Source organism: Leptonychotes weddellii, chromosome 15 (assembly GCF_054177405.1).
Source record: "Leptonychotes weddellii isolate Sample4059 chromosome 15, ASM5417740v2, whole genome shotgun sequence".
NCBI lineage: Eukaryota > Metazoa > Chordata > Mammalia > Carnivora > Phocidae > Leptonychotes > Leptonychotes weddellii.
Window position 1 is genome coordinate 37,943,367 of NC_138383.1, and position 17,186 is coordinate 37,960,552.

Genomic DNA, 17,186 nt, shown 5'->3' on the forward strand with positions numbered 1-17,186 from the left:
CACTTGGATGGCTTTTACCTTTTGGCTACTGTGAATAATGCTACTGTGAACAAAGGTATACAAACATTCTTTTAAAAAATCGACATATCATTTACATATAACAAAATGCACAGATTTGAAGTGAACTGTTTGATGAGCTTTGAAAAATATATTGATTAATGTAACTGCCACCCTAATCAAAATATAGAATATCTCTGTTACCTCAGAAAGTTTCCTTGTGCCTCCTTTCAATCTCTTCTCCCCAACAAACACTGTTCTGACTTGTATCACCATAGGTTCATTTTGTCTATTCTAGAACTTAAAATAACTGAAATTATACAGTATGTACTCCTTTGTGTCTGGCTTCTTTTGCTCAGTATAATGTTTTTGAGATTTAGCCATGTTGTAATTCATTCCCCTCTATTGCTAAGTGTTAGGTCATTGTATGAGCATATGCAATTTGTTTTCATTCTTTTTTGGGTTGTTTCCAATTTGGGGCTCTCATAAAGCTGCTATGAAAAATCTTGTATATCTTTTTTGTGGACATATATTTTCCATTTCTCTTGGATAAATGCCTAGAAGTGGATTTGCTCTCATCGGAGAAGTGTATGTGTAACTTTATTAGAAAATGCCTAACAGCTTTCCAAAGTGTTTTATTTTTACCATTTTACCTTGTACTCCCCGGCAATGTATGAGAGTCCCAGTTTTTCCACAATTTTGCCTTTGGTATTGTCAGTTTAAAAAATTTTTAACCAGGGGCGCCTGGGTGGCTCAGTTGGTTAAGCGACTGCCTTCGGCTCAGGTCATGGTCCTGGAGTCCCGGGATCGAGTCCCGCATCGGGCTCCCTGCTCAGCGGGGAGTCTGCTTCTCCCTCTGACCCTCCCCCCTCTCATGCTCTCTCTATCTCATTCTCTCTCTCTCAAATAAATAAATAAAATCTTTAAAAAAAATAAAATAAAATAAAAAATTTTTAACCATTCTAGTTGGGGTGTGATGGTACTTGTATAACTTTATATCAATTCCCCAGGCAATCAGTTTCAAGGAATATTCCAGATTAGCTTTGCTAGGATAGGACTCTTTGGATAGAGTTAAAGAAACACAGCTGAAGCTAGTTTAAATGGAAACCAGTCTTTATTGCCTCCTCAAGCTAACCTTGGAGGGCAGAGGTGGAGCTGCCCTCAGGAATGACTGAAATTAACCTCAGATCACTCCCGTATAACCTGTTCTCTCTATTCGCATGTTGGCTTCATTCTCAAAATTCATTTGTCCCCGCTAAATTGGAACTTTGTCTTCAGGCAAGTCTAGGCTTTCATCCATACAGTCTTCTAACTGAACAGAGAAGAAATCACCTTCCCATTAGTTCCGGTTAGAAACTGATCATTCTGGGGCGCCTGGGTAGTTCAGATGGTTAAACGTCTGCCTTCGGCTCAGGTCATGATCCCAGGGTCCTGGGATCGAGCCCCGCATCGGGCTCCCTGCTCCGCGGAAAGCCTGCTTCTCCCTCTCCCACTCCCCCTGCTTCTGTTCCCTCTCTCGCTGTGTCTCTCTCTGTCAAATAAATAAATTAAATTAAATTAAATTAAAAGAATGTTTATGTTTCCATGAGATCCAAAAGTCTTGGGCCCTTGTTCTTCACTTGACTAACAACCACAAGTCAGAGATATAGCCCAGACACTTCTAATCTTACTTACCTCATTGTACATCTTTCAGCTCTGAGTTTATCTAACCATCCATGACTTAAGAACTGGGAGGGGACTGGGTGCCTGGGTGGCTCAGTTGGTTAAACGACTGCCTTCGGCTCAGGTCATTATCCTGGAGTCCCGGGATCGAGTACCGCATCGGGCTCCCTGCTCGGCAGGGAGTCTGCTTCTCCCACTGACCCTGCCCCCTCTCATGCTCTCTCTATCTCATTCTCTCTCAAATAAATGAATAAAATCTTTAAAAAAAAAAAAAAAAAGAACTGGGAGGGGACAGCCACTTGAACAGCATTCTGTTGGGCCCAGTAGCCAAAACGCCATCTGGGCCTCCTAACAAACAACCTACCCCACCTTGCTAACATGTTGACATTCTCCCTTTGGCTACTTCATCTTGCTTTAGAACACAACTCTAGTTAGTAAATCATTGGCTTTTAACTTTGGAAACTTTATTTTTCTGCAATTCCCAGGCTCCAATCCTAATTATTTTGGCTCGTAGAAGCCATCTCAAGAACTTGTTTTTCCTTCCTGGCCTTGATTCATTCCTATACTGCTTTTTGCTGGACCTGCTATCCACCAAGTCCTGCCTGGTTTAACATTGTCCCCACACTTTCGTCTCTGGGCTCCACTGGTACCCGAGTTCAGCTTCAAGAAGTGACTTGTAATTCTAGTGCTCAAGGCTATGGTAAAGAAGGCCACATTTACTGAGGCCGTATCTTTATGATTGGGGTCATATAACCTCCCAGTTTCTATATTTCTAGATGGTGGTCAAGGTACAAAATGATTTAGAAGATGGAAGCCATTCCTTCTCCCTAATATCTTGGTGTTCTCTAAAACCATCTCCACACCTTGAAGCACAACTACCAAAAGCTCATTCAGCATCCTGATTCAGCATCCCACAATGATTTTGTGGAATTTTGTCAGCAAGCAGGCTGGTTCTTTTTCCAGAATACCAATTTCTTCCTTGTTGCCACCTCATCTTCCTTTCACTCATTAACAACCGTGACGACTACCAGAAATTGGGAAAGAGAAGGGCAGTCATGGCGGCCAGAAAAGCAAGAGTCGTCCTCCCATGAGCTTTTAAAGGTCAGGGAAAGTGTCCACAGCTGGTCACCCCTTAAGACACCAGAAAGCAAGAACACCAAAGTGAAAGCAAAAGAAACATTCATCTTTAATTAACGTACCCAGAATTTTGTCATCCTTAAATCTAGAAGGAAGCTATTTTAATTTGAGCATATATGTAAGGTTTTGTGGCATTTTGAAAAATAAAATCTTATTTTGAATTTTCTTTTGGGAAGGGGACACCATAATCTCTTCAGTGCTTAAGGCCTGGGAGGGTTTTCTTAATCTGGTCTTAAATGTGTTTTTTTCACTTCTGTATGTCCAGAGCTTTGTCCTGGGTCTGGCATGGAGACTGTGCTTAGTCAAGGTCAGCTGGATGAACTAATAGATGGATGGAATATCTGCAGAGCAGAATGCAGTGCTGGGAAGGAGGCAAAGATGAGAGGGGGAGGGGTGTTGGGAGGTAGCATTTGAGAACCTGATGGAAACATCTGCTCTAGTTCCCTTAGAGATTGGCTATAATTTCCACTCATTCTGTCTTAGCTTTGGTTGCATCAGTTCACCCTATTTTATCTGGCTTCATTGTCTCTCGTTTCTTTCTTTGGATGCTGTGAAAAGTGTTTCCCTTGTCTAGTGAGCATATGAGCTAATAATTGCTTCTTACAAGGGTCATTTTGCAAACTCACTATCTTGTTCTCTGTCCCCAGTACTCAGGGTCTCCTGGGAGCGTTGGCTCCTGTGTGGGCTTGAGGCATTTCAGTAGCTGCTTTCTCCTTATAGCTCCTTCTATCCCTTGCACCATTTCCACCCAGACCTATAACAGAAAGATGACTGCAGATTGTTCCCATAAATAGCATCAATCTCTTCACCTTCTGGAGCTTTATCATGTACTCTTGAGTTGGAGTCCAGCTGGCTGGGTGTGAATGTGCGTTGTTTGTGCCAATTCAGTCTCGGCAAGTATTTTCATCAAAATTAGAGGCTGGAATTGCTGGCTGCAAGAGCATCCCTGGTAACTGACAACTTTTCTGGTTAAGGGGTGTGCGTTGTGCTCTGAGGTCTTTATGCAAGAGTGCATAGTCTCAGTTACTTGCTCTTTTTTTGGAGGGTGTCTTTGGATCTGGGCATTCCTTACAACATCTGGGCAAGAGAGCACTTGGTCCTGTTTGAATGTGTGGTAGAATCAAGGGTCCGCCTTGGACAAACCTGTAAAATAGGTATAAGGTATTACCCAAATAAAACTAGGCTATATTTAGCCCTGTCTCAGCACAGAATCACATCCAAAAGAAATCCAAATCCAACTCCCATAAAAGCCTTAAAAAGTAAAGTATGGTTAACTTTACATTTTGCTTTATGATTTACCTTACCATTACAGAGCACACTTTCTCTCTCCTAAAGTCTCTCTTCTTAAGAGCTTCCTCCAATTTTCCTTTTTTCTCTGAGACTCTCCACCCTCATACATGCCCTTTATTACCCTCTCCCCTCTTAGGGGATGCAAGGCGCTAGTATCTTTTTAAAATTTTAACTGAAGCACAATTCACATAACATAAAATTAATCATTTTGTTTTATTTCTTTTTAAGTAGGCTCCAGAACCAGCATGGAGCCCACTATAGGGCCTGAACTCATGACCCTGAGCTCAAGACCTGAGCTGAGATCAAGAGTCAGAGGCTTAACTGACTGAGTCATGCAGGCGCCCCTAAAATTAATCATTCAAAGTGCAGAATTCTTCTTTTTTTAAAAAAGATTTTATTTATTTGGGAGAGAGAGAGAGACAGAGACAGAGAGCACAATCAAGGGAAGAGGGAGAGGAGGAAGCAGACTCCCTGCTGAGTGGGGAGCCCAACGAGGGGCATTCCCAGGACCCCAAAATCATGACCTGAGCCAAAGTCTGAGGCTTTGGCTAAGCCACCCAGGCGCCCCTAAAGTGCACAATTCAATGGCATTTAGTCCATTCACAATGTTGTGCTACCATCAGTTTTATCTAGTTCCACAATATTTTCATCACCCCAAAAGGAAACCCTATCTCCGTCAAGCAGCCATCCCCCATTCCCCTTACACTTGTGCTTTGTATAAGTTCCCTAGGTGATTCTAAAGGATAACCAGAGTTGAGAACCATCAGCATCAAACAATCCTGTGTTTCCTGGGGCTTCCTTTGCTGACATCTCCACTCTTTACCCCGGCAGACTAAACAGCCAGCCAAGGCAAAGATCCACAATAGCAATGTGGGGGCAAAGTCTGTTTTTGGCTCCAGTCCCATGGCAACCCTATTCTTTTTTTAGTATTTCTCTCCTTCTCCTGTCCCACCCACCTATATCCCAGCTCTCAAGCAGCTGTTAGCCAGGTCCTCTCTAAGATAAGAATCCCTACCTTTCCCGCTCCCATCCCTGGTCTCAGCTAAGATCGCAAGATCCCTGACATGCATGCCTATGAATTGAGAGAAAAGCCTTTCAGACTCCGAGAAACCCCTCTCTAATGGTACGTTTCAGGCACTAGACATATGGGGAAAGGGAAGGACTGTTTGGGGATCAAAGGAACCTTTCCCACCCCTCCATTATCTATGAATGAAGTGTGGAAGATCGTGTGGTCCTTGGCACCAGCTATTTAATCTCTCAGAGCCTGTATTCTCACCTGAAAAATGAGGATGATAAAACTGACCCCAGGAGGGGCACCTGGGTGGTCAGTCAGTTAAGCGTCTGCCTTCGGTTCAGGTCATGATCCCAGGACTCTGGGATCGAATCCTGCATTGGGCCCCTTGTTCAGCGGGGAACCTGCTTCTCCCTCTACCTGCTGCTCCCCCTGTTTGTGCTCTTTCTCTCTGACAAATTAATAAATAAATAAAGTCTTAAAACAAAAACAAAAATGAACCCCAGGGATGCCTGGGTGGCTCAGTGGGTTAAGTGTCTGCTTTTGGCTCAGGTCATGATCCCAGGGTCCTGGGATCGAGCCCCATGTCGTCGTCATCGTCGTCCTTCTCGTCCTGGGCTCCCTGCTCAGCGGGGAGCCTGCCTCTCCCTCTCCCTCTGCCCCTCCCCCCTGCTCGTGCTCTCCCTCTGTTGCTCTCGCAAATAAATAAAATCTTAAAAAAAAAAAAAAACTGATCCCAAAGTGTTGTATTTCAATAAGTTGCAGCCACAGAAACTGATTCTGGTTGAAGATGAATTTATTAAAAGGATATTGGTTGGTTTGTGGGATTGCTAGGAGGATTGGAAAACCTGAAATTCTCCCTGGAGAGTTTCGATGCTCCAAAGCAAGCAGCAGAACTTGGGGAATTGCAAGTACCAGCTGCAGCAGCTTACCCTGCCCCTACCCCTGGCACTCAGAGTGGGGTGTCCTGTTCGCTCCGTCACCTGGAAACCTATAGGTGGCTGGCACTCTCACTCCACTACAGCCAAAATGAATTTCCCACAGTCTCTGCCTCTTTGTGTCACAATTCAAAGCTGGTCGCGAGTTAATCTACTTGGCCAAGTCCAGGCTGTGGGCCCAGGTCCCGGGAGAGCAAGCACCTGGCATGTTCAGCCTGTAGAGTAGGAGGAGGTCCCGCCTCCCACCAAGACTCATAAGGTGGGACGATTCCCTAAAAGAAGGGAGGGGGTCTGGATCCTGGACAGCCAGAAATGAGGACAAATGTTCCTCTTCAAATTGTGGGGATGAGCAAGACAGACTGTATGGGAAGCACACTGTAAAAGCTCTAACGCCCACACTGGTATTAGTTATGAGCACTGCCTACATCCACAGTTACTTATTCACGTATTTCTTACTTCTTCCACTGTGTTGCTTAATTCACTGCATTGCAGCACTTTCTCTTCCTTCTTCTTCTTCCTTCTGTCTCATACACAGTTACGTGCCCCCCCCCACACACCCACCTCCCCCCCACCCCCCCGGCCCAGGACAGGGCACAGAGATATACCTCATAATGTTGAGTGAATAGAATGTTCCGGTGTTAGTATGGTGACGCAGGTTGGTATAGATTGGTTGTCTTCCCAGCTTCCATTCACCACCTACTTTTTGCCATAGGCTCTGATTTCCATTTGGGAATCCATGCAATTCCTGGGATTAGATTCCGTGCAATTCCTGGGATCAGATTGCATTTGGGGCCCCAGCCATGGAGTTCATATCCTAAGCCAAGTCAATCAGTATACTCCATCTCGCCTGTAGTGATTGGTTCAGGGGTGGGCATGTGACCTAAGCCGATCCAATCTAAGTGAAACTCAGCAATATTAATAGGATAAGGGCATCCTCTGTTTCTTGCTGAGTATGAATGAGAAAGCATGTGGTTTTGGGAGCTTCGGGCAGCCCCCTTGGGACCACAAAGGGAGACAAACTTAGAATAAAGTGAACATTGTAGAAAGCAGGTGCTTGGTGACCATTTAGTCACAGGGTAAAGCTATGCCTCAATCCAGACTTCTCCTTCGGACTTCTCAGTTACATGAGCCAATAAATTCCATTTATTATTCAAGTTAGAATGAGTCAGGTTTTCTGATAGGTATAACTGAAAGTATTTGATACTTGCTTCCCTCCCTCTCTGCCTCATGAGAATAGAACTGCTGTCCATTTGGTGCTGGCTGATAGTGAATTTTTTGGAAATAAAGATCAAAATCACCTTAGTGGCGGGGGCTCCTGGGTGGCTCAGTCATTAAGCATCTGCCTTCGGCTCACGTCATGATCCCAGGCTCCTGGGATCGAGCCCCGCAACCGGCTCCCTGCTCGGCGGGAAGCCTGCTTCTCCCTCTCCCACTCCCCCTGGTTGTGCTTCCTCTCTCCCTGTGTCTCTCTCTGTCAAATAAATAAATAAAATCTTTAAAAAAAAAGAATTTATAAAAAAAAAATCACTATAGTGGCATCATGATTGGGCAACAGCATTTCTATGCCCTAGAAACAGGCCTAACTAAAATTACCTAACCAAGGTAAATTTTTTTTTTTAGCTTGCAATATGCAAAGTATGACATAAATATTATACATGTATTATTTAATTATCAGAAAACGGAAATAACTTTCCCAAGTTAAAACAGCTAGGAAATGGTTGATCTAGGATTTCAACTTGATTCACGATCTGATGGTATTGGTGAAAATTTCTCTGACTCATCACAATTAGTTGCCTTTTCCTGTGTTCCAACAGCAGGGGTTTTGTTGTTGTTTGTTTTTAGTTCACTACACAAAAGCAGATTTATTACAGAGATTAAACATACAGACTCTGAAGCCAGATTCCCTGGGTTTGAGCCCTAGATCTGTGGCTTGCCAGCTGCGAGACCTTGTACCTCAGTCTTTTTATCTTTGAAATGGGAATGATAATAGTACTTACTTCAGGATGGTTATGAGGATTAAATGCATCAGCAACAGAAAGGGTTTAGCATAGTGTCTTTGCATAGCTCCGGCCCTAGGGACACATCCTGTCCTATGTTCTATCTCCCTCACCAGACTCTGGCCTCCTGGGAGAGGGGAATCTCTCATTCATCTTCCAATCCTCCTGCGCCCAGCGAGGCAGACCTTTCACTAGAGTGGGTGCTCCATAAACATCTATCAAACTGAATTTGTAAGTCTATGGGTGTTCACGCCAGACAATGTGACGTTTACAAGTTCATGGTCTATGCTGTGCTTCAGTTACCTTGATGTCTTTTAAAGAAAGTGGTTACCAAAGCAACAAAGCCATCCAACAGCTCTGCCTTGTTTTGAAAAGTCTGGGTCTTTACTGCTCTGCTTCTGTGAACAGGAAGCCTTTTCACCTTCAAGCTTTTCCTAAGTTCCTTCACCTGTGAGGCCAACACTTTCTTTGTGGGGGAGGAGGAAAGGGACACCTGTCACAAGGTTCAAGACTTCTCCGGGACAGCTAGAGGTATGTAGCTGGAGATTTCCCCTCCAGTGAGCAGTGACCGGGGTCAGGTTTCACTTCTAACCCCTGGCACCGCGTACATGCTTAGACCGGAGGCTCCAGACCTGAAAGAGGTCTGAGGATTCCTGGGACACCTCTGGCTCGAGTTACATCACAGTGTTTCACTGCCCTCCAGCTTGTTTGTTTACATTTCAAGGCTGCCTCGCTAGGTGAGGCTACGGGAGTGAGGTGGCAGGAAGAGGTTTCAAAGGAGAGTGAAAATGGTAGAAAAGGAAATATTTGATTAGAGGTTAACATGTCCCCTGGGGCTTCTTCGATTTGGATGATTGTAAAAGTGCATCGGATAAAGATTAAGCACTCCCCAGGGGGCAGTGGTCTCTGCTCCGAGTGGGGACTTCTGCACCTGATGAGTTGCAGCTGCTGTGTATGCTGTGGACTAAACCAAACGAGGTGTGGAGGAGAAAGAGGCATTCACAGCACCAATCACAGTGACTGTGCTAAACTTATCATCTTCACCTAAGCCTGAGTTTCTTCTGTCTTGTATCTTGGTGAACACTTGCAAGTTGCTTAGGCTGTAACTTCGAATCAGCCTACAATCCTCTCTCTCTGCCACCAGCTCCTGTATACTTTCTCTCCTGAAGGTCTTTCAAATCCATTTCCTTCTCTCCGCTTCCCCTGGCATCACCTTTGAAGGTTAAGAGTTTCATCACGTCTTCTTGGATTATAGCTTCCTGATGGTTTTCTCGGTCTCAAGTCTTAGGCCTTCCACTCCATTCGCTATGTTACTGTCAAGGGGATTTTTCAAAATTAAAATCCATCCAGTTTAAAATCCATCAGTGGCTCTCCATGGTCTTCTGTATTAAATGCTCCCCAAAGCTGGGCTTGTGAGGCTTTTCGGGTTCTGGTCCTGCTTCTCTGGCTTGTGTCCTATCAGGTCACCTCCATATCTGTGAGTACCTTCACATCAGTAATCTTGATCTGCATGCAGTCCTCAGAACATGCAGTATTTGCTCTCAAGCCTGGCAGCTTGCTGTGCTTGCTCCTCCTTCTGCCCAGAATTCCTCCTCTCCCCTTCAGCTTCTCTTCTCCTTTTCTCCTCCTCAGGTTGAATGAGGTTTCCCATGCCTGAATATCTCTATCTGTATCTGATCTCTATCTTACCAGCATCTGGCTCTGACACACAGTAGTTGCTCAATAAATATTTGACAGAGAAATGAATTAACTCTTTACTAGTCATATTAGGGTTCAATCATAGTTCAAAGAAGGGGCCTTGAAATGCCTGGCTCTGAAAGAAGGAAATACCATAGTCATTACAATTATGTTGTTAGATGGGTAAAATTTCACACTTGATAAAAGAATTGTGAGGTTTTGTGTTTCTTCAAGCTAAAGTGACTGAAGCTTATTTTAAAAACCAGTTTAAAAGGCTTCATCTCTAGATTATAAAGACCGTATTTGCCAGCTTTGACACAACATTGAGGAGTTCAGGAATTATACTCACCAAGCAAGTGTTTCCAGAAACGTCATACCTGCTGCTTTAAGAATGTCATTTTCAGGCCACAGTTAAACAAATAACTCTTTCGGGAGAGTTGTGAGAGGTGAGAAAGTGAACATGAAATCTGCCGACAGAGGGCTGAGACCAGCACACACAAGAATTAGTGGCCGTGAAATAACATATATACATTATACATTATTATACAGCAACACAAAGGGAGCCTACTACATAGCAGATCTCTGCTAAACATAAAGGAGGCACCTTCGTTCAACACAGAAACTAAAAGCTGGAATGGACTGCCTTGTGAGGTGAGCTTCGAGTGCCCCAGGGTCCCACGGCCTTCGGTGGCTTGCAGTGCGCTGGGCTCAAGCCAAGTCAGGGCGGCTCCAGTGGAAAAGGCGTAGGGTGGAAAGGGCTAAGGCGTCCTTTGGCTCTTTCAAGGTAGATTCTTTCGAATCTTTTGATTTTTTTTTTTAAATTTTACTGGAGTTCTTTGATTCTTTGGAACCTTTGGAACCTTTCGATTCTTTTGATTCTCGATTCTAAGCGTTAAAGAGCAGCGGGGGAAAGCTGCAACAAAGATGGGAAGGGAGTTGGTAAGAGTACTCAGAGAAAAGTGGGTGAGAATTTAACGGGTAAGCCATAAAGGAGAGATTGCGCGAGTAGAGAAAAAGCAGAGCAAACGCAGAAGAGGAAACGGGGAGGAGGGAAAGAGAGGGAGAGGAACCCTAGGGAAGGGAGAGAGTGACCAAACTCGTCCGGGACAGGAGGAAGGCACGCCCAGAGGGAGCTGTTTCTTTAAGGAGAGCCCCGCCCCCTGCGTGTCGCCGCAGCAGGCCCGTCCACGATTGGCTGCGGCCGGAAGGCGGGAGGGGGGTTGCTAGGTGCGCAGGGGATCCGGCGGGCCCCCTCCTCCCGGAGCGCGGAGCCGCGGGAGCGGAGCCGGGGTTAGCGGAGCTGCTGGAAGATGGCGAGTGGCCGCGACGCGCGGCCGCCCTGGCAGCCGGGGCGCCTCCCGCTTCTGCTGTGCCTGCTGCTGCTGTTGCTGCGGAACCCGGCCCGGGCAGCGCACATCAAGAAGGCGGAGGCGACGACAACGACGACGAGCGCAGGCGCCGAGGCGGACGAGGGCCAGTTCAATCGCTACTACCACGAAGAGGAGCTGGGCTCGGCGCTGAGGGAGGCTGCGGCCGCGGGGCCCCCGGGCCTGGCCCGCCTCTTCAGCATCGGCAGCTCGGTGGAGGGTCGGCCGCTGTGGGTGCTGCGCCTCACGGCCGGCCTGGGGCCGCCGTCTCCTGACAGCGACTCGGGGCCCGACGCGGAGGGGCCGCTCCTGCCCGGCCGACCGCAGGTGAAGCTAGTGGGCAACATGCACGGCGACGAGACCGTGTCGCGCCAGGTGCTGATCTACCTAGCCCGCGAGCTGGCTGCTGGCTACCGCCGCGGGGATCCGCGCATCGTCCGCCTGCTCAACACCACCGACGTGTACGTGCTGCCTAGCCTCAACCCCGACGGCTTTGAGCGCGCCCGGGAGGGCGACTGCGGCCTCAGCGATAGTGGCCCCCCCGGGACCAGCGGTCGCGACAACAGCCGCGGCCGTGACCTCAACCGCAGCTTCCCCGACCAGTTCAGCACTGGCGAGCCACCAGCCCTGGACGACGTGCCCGAGGTGCGTGCCCTCATGGACTGGATCCGCAGGAACAAGTGAGTGTCATAACCCCCCGCCCATCCACGTGAGCCTGCAGGGGCAGAGGCTGGGTCCGGCACTCAGTAGGCACTCCAACAGTGCTTGTTTGCAGGCCTAAGGGACGGGGGTAGTGAAGGTGGAAGGCGACACCCCATAACCGGGACAGGGCCCAGGCCGCTTAGTCTCTTGTCCCGCTAATAGTCCAAGAAGCATTGCCTAGAGGCTGTCATTTGTTCAACGGATGCAAAGAGCTGTTTGGCTAGAAGCGAGACTTCTTTCCGACATTCTCGTCCCTATTGTCACAGGACCATAGAACATGAGCAATAGAAGAGAACTTAAGGATAACTTAGGTCAGCTCACTCATTTTATAGATCAGCTGTCAATACTGCTATTATTACTGTAGGCACGGTGCTAAGTAAGCTCTTTCTCTGGACTGCATGACCTGTCTCACTTTATGTTGGCCACAACCTCATGAAACAGACATCATTAATATCCCTGTTTTGCATATAGGGGAAATTAAGGGTCAGAGTGGTTAAATAATGTACACAGTAGGGAGTGTAGCTGGGACTTAGATGCTGCAATCTGACTCTTTGTCAGTGCTCTTAACAGCTACAGAGGGAGGCTGTAACTCATTAATGATAAATGACACTCCCTGGGTCTTGGTTATTTGATGGAAACTGGTTCTCTTCCAGTCTTTATTCTGACTCAGCTAGGGAGCATATGGCTATGGCTGGAGAACTTGCACAGAGCTGGTACTTTCATCCCTGCTTCATTTTAGATTCTCTAAAAGGTTTCTGTTGCCATTTGTGCACTTTATTAGTGGGCCAGGGCTGAATGGCTAATTATCGCATTTAGTACACACCTTAAGTGTTATTAAGCATTATGTGGGATGTAAAAAATTAAAAGCAATAGGACCTCAAGAAATTGATGTATAACAAGAGAATATCATAAATATCTGTGAGGTGTGTTTATGTACCCAGTTAAACTTTATAGGAGTTGTTCCTACTGGCAAAATATGTGTGGGCTGCAATAATACAGATCATCTCTGTGGAAGAGGTAGAACTTGAACGGCGTTTCGAGGATTTTCAGCAAAAAGGAGGAGGGGAGGAATAAAAGAACAGAGAACTCACTCCAGATGGAATAGTGTCTGAAGTGAGCATGTACTAGTTCCCTTTTCAAGCATCGGCTTTACCAGCATATCCCCCTTTTTGTGTCTTTCATAAGGCTTGCGAGGCAATAGTTAATCTTTCCATCTGGATTTGAAGATTTCTAAGTGACAGATACAATAAAAGTAATAATGAACAGAGAAGTTTCTCTGTGGCACTTGGGATCACCTCTTCTATAAGATTTCAATACATATAGCAGACCTAGAAAATTCATAGGCATTATGACAACCCTAGATTTTTTTTTATTTCCACCTTTCACTTTACTCTTCCTTTTGAGATCCCTTGTAGATATTTAATTTCACATATATATTCTGGGAAGATTTTTTTTTTTCTTGTAAAGATAACCATATCATGATCTCTGAACATTTGTCTAAGAAACATGACTTTAATGTATATCTTGCTGTCAGAAGCTATGATGGCCAGGGCTTTTCTGAGATGATATATCGAATGCACTGTTTGCATTGCTTAAATGAAAATGCCCTGTCATGACCCTTGTAGGGATATAAATTCCGTGACTAGATTTTTCTCTTCAGTATTAGTTCTGTGGTGACCAGAAATGAAAATGAGCTTTGCAAGTCACCTTGAGGCTGCATCAAAAGCCTTAAACTTTAAATGTGGAACCAAAAATTTGCTCTCTGGTTAACGTTTTCATATCACAGTATTTAATGATTATAAGTTTTGGGTTGGGCCGATTAGTTCAATGATAGGAGCTTGTGACAATTTTAAAAGTTAATCTGGGTTTGTTGTCATTACACAAAAAGTCATTTTGTTCCGTGGCTATGGACTATCCCAATCTGAACCAACCACGTTTCAAACATGTAATTCTAATAAGGGAAAGTAGGTGACTATATAGGGTGAAAAGTACATCCATCCATCCTCAGTTTTCACAAATTAACTCAAAATGCATATTCTTTAATGATAAATTAACAAAGGCCACTGATATGTGAATAAAATGAGAAGCACAAGCATACACACAATTTGAGATTGATGCCTAGAGTCAGCTCCATGAATAGGAAATTTAAGAACTGCACACATTAGTCTGTATGGGAAAATTACCTTTTTCAGTGTATTTTCTGAAATCATTTGAGTAATTTCTAGATAGGCAGTTCACCCAGCTATATTAGAAATAGATTTTTGTTGCTATTTTGGGTAGGTAAGAATTTAAGACTTATTTCCTTCTGCTTAGGAAAGTGAATTTTATTTTCTTTGTTTCACTTTATACTTCATCCAGTGGGTGCCTCTGTATTATTGATAATTGACACATACTTAGGAAAATATACAAGATTTTAACCCCATCATTAAAATAAAGATTTTATAGTTTTCTTGGCCCCCATTTTTGGCACACTAGGCTTCTTTAATTAAATGTATTTGCTTAGACTTTAATAGGAGATTAGCATATAAATGATTTTTTGGTATGTTGGTGAAAATCATTACCATATTGCTGGGGGTGGGTACAAACTACTATTGAGGGGCTTGTATTATATCTTTAGTTTCCTGAATCTTTAGAATTTAGTTTATCAGACTCAAGTTCTCATAATTTTTATTTATTTTTTATTTTAATTTATTTTTTAATTTATTTTAGAGAGAGAGAAAACGCGGGAGGGGAGGGGCAGAGGGAGAGGGAGAGAGAGCTGGACGCGGGGCTCGATCCCATGACCCTGAGATCATGACCTGAGCCAAAATCAAGAGTCAAACACTTAACCCACCTAACCACCCAGGCGCCCCTCAAGTTCTCATAATTTTTAAAAGTTATTTATAGGGTTATCTGGAGAGCAAAATAGAGTTAACTTAGAGATTAACTTTTTTATATCTATAAATCTTGTTTATAATACTTATATTTAGCAGGTACCTTAAATCTTATGCAAGGAATAATATATGATCCTGAAGTATGAGGAACATTTAAAGGAACTGATTTGAATGAAAACAGTAAGGGGCGCCTGGGTGGCTCAGTCGTTAAGCGTCTGCCTTCAGCTCAGGTCATGATCCCAGGGTCCTGGGATTGAGCCCCGCATTGGGCTCCCTGCTCGGCGGGGAGCCTGCTTCTCCCTCTCCCACTCCCCCTGCTTGTGTTCCCTCTCTCGCTGTGTCTCTCTCTGTCAAATAGATAAATAAAATCTTAAATAAAAAAACAAAAACAATAAAATACCTTTCAAATAAAATTGGATTGACATGCAAAGTTGGTTTGATAAAGACTAAAAACGATAAACTTATAGCGACTGTAATAGGTATCACTTTGTCTTGAAATCCTTGTAAGAGTGGCATTCATACTTTTAAGACTACATAAGTAAAGTAAGGAAAATCTAACAGTTGAATTTTATCACTCAAGTAGATTGCAAATATTTTGTTTTTCTAAAAGTATTTCATTAGGCCATTTTAATATTTCTGAGAAGCATTGCAAGCAATGCCAGACAAAGTGAAAACAGCATTTAGTTGAGAATCTCGGACTTTAAAGTTTTAATTGAAAATATACAATTAAAAAAAAAAAGAAAATACACAAAGTAGCATGCTTCACTATTTAGAATATGCAGTTATCCATTTTATTTTACTAGAATATGAGTGCCTGTGGGCATTTTTATGTTTGTTTGTTCTCTGGCGTATTCCTTAGTGCCTAGAACATTTGGCACATAGTTGACACTTAAGAAAATTTGTTGCTGAATGGAACTAGGCTAGCCTTCTTGTAACTTTCCCAAAATCAGAAGGGGGAGAGAAAAGTACTTCAATTACTTTAGGCATACAAATCAGAAGTAAATTGATAATACCTTAGCAGTGAGGGCCAGATGCGTAGAATGGAGTTAGAATTTCTGTATCATTCTATCACCCAAGAGCTAGCACTGGTAGTGGGGAAAAAATGAAAGTCTGAAGGCAGTGATTCCCGAAGTAGGATGCTAGATATCTCCAAAGGAGTGGACATTTGTTGAGCAGAGGATATACAGCAGTTGTTGTGCTGGAAGGTGTCGTACGTGTATTAATTTTTATAGCAACCCTGGGAAGCAGGTAGCATTAATCCCCATTTTACAGATGAGAGAGAAACTGGGGTTCAATGAATTTAGAGGCAGTAACTTCTTCCTGATCATATTTTATTACTGGCGATATCATACTTATTACTGAGCAATATCATATTTATTACTGGTGACACCATATTTATTACTGAGTGACAGCTCTGGGAGACTGAATGTTCTTGCCCATATTTGCCTGGCTCCAAAGCCTGAGCTATTGCTGCTCCACCAAATGGCATTCTCTGGTGTCTGGAAGATTGCTAATTATAATTATATATGTTAGTTTTTAACTAGTCTCTTTTCATACTCTATTCTAGTATTTAATCACTGTTTTTATTGGCTAAGTTCTGTCTTCTGATGAACGGATTCTGTGTTACAAGTAATTTTCACTTTTTGATATTCCCTGGGATGGTACTGATCACACTTAAAATAACCTTTCAAATTAGACATACTATAGGTTTAAGTTTCTTTGAAGCATATAGAAAGAAACGTTATACATAACCCCCTTTAGAATTTCTGTAGGTCAGTTCATTTCAGCCACAAAAAGGCAGAAGCAAGAAAATCCAATTTAGAGTGCAAAGAGGAAAGTGTTTAATCTGTAGTCACAGTAATAGTTTGAACTGTTCCATGAGGGAAAGATGTATAAATAGGACTTCAGCATGTTTTTGCTTTTAGCTTTCACCATAAAAGGAGTTCTTCAGTATTTCTGTATCTATAAATTTCACCAAATTATAAATTGGTTCGCTTAGAAGTAGAAACATAAAAAAAAAAAAATGTTTCTTTTATGGGAGCGGGCCCTGTCTCCATGTCAGTTTATTTTTTAATGGACCAATCAGAAACCTTGGGCTTAGAAAGAGAACTGCTTCTATGGTGATGCACTGAAGGACTAATCTTCTCTGTGCTATATTGTTTTTCTCTGAAAGCAGCTCACTGTATCAGGTTCTCCCCACCCCCAGTCTTGTCAACTGCGGCTTCTCTCTTGAAAATGTGAATTTAGTATATTGTGAAACTGGAGTCAGGCAAAACACATCCTGTTTTAAATTAGACTCCCTACCTTAAATATTTTGGAATAGTAAATATAAAAAATCATGGAAGTTATTAACCTAACTCACATATTCCACACATATTTATACAGGCCATGTTTTCTGCGATGTTAACATGTTATGAAATACAAGTATTAGGTTGAACTATATGAAATTGTCGCTTTTGTAGTCACAATGTGACTGAGCACTGGCAAATTCATATTGTTCAACCTAACACATATATTTGAATTCCCTGAATAAG

General features: G+C 43.6%; 1 protein-coding gene across 1 annotated transcript in view; it reads left to right on the forward strand.

The window, feature by feature from the left end:
- Positions 1 to 10,969: 10,969 nt before the first annotated feature.
- Positions 10,970 to 17,186, forward strand: part of CPD (carboxypeptidase D) — a 75,709-nt gene continuing 69,492 nt past the window's right edge. The window contains exon 1 of the mRNA XM_081805524.1: positions 10,970 to 11,757. Within this exon, the coding sequence (XP_081661650.1) occupies positions 11,021 to 11,757 (737 nt within the window). The 5' untranslated portion in view covers positions 10,970 to 11,020. The remainder of the gene's footprint in view (positions 11,758 to 17,186) is intronic.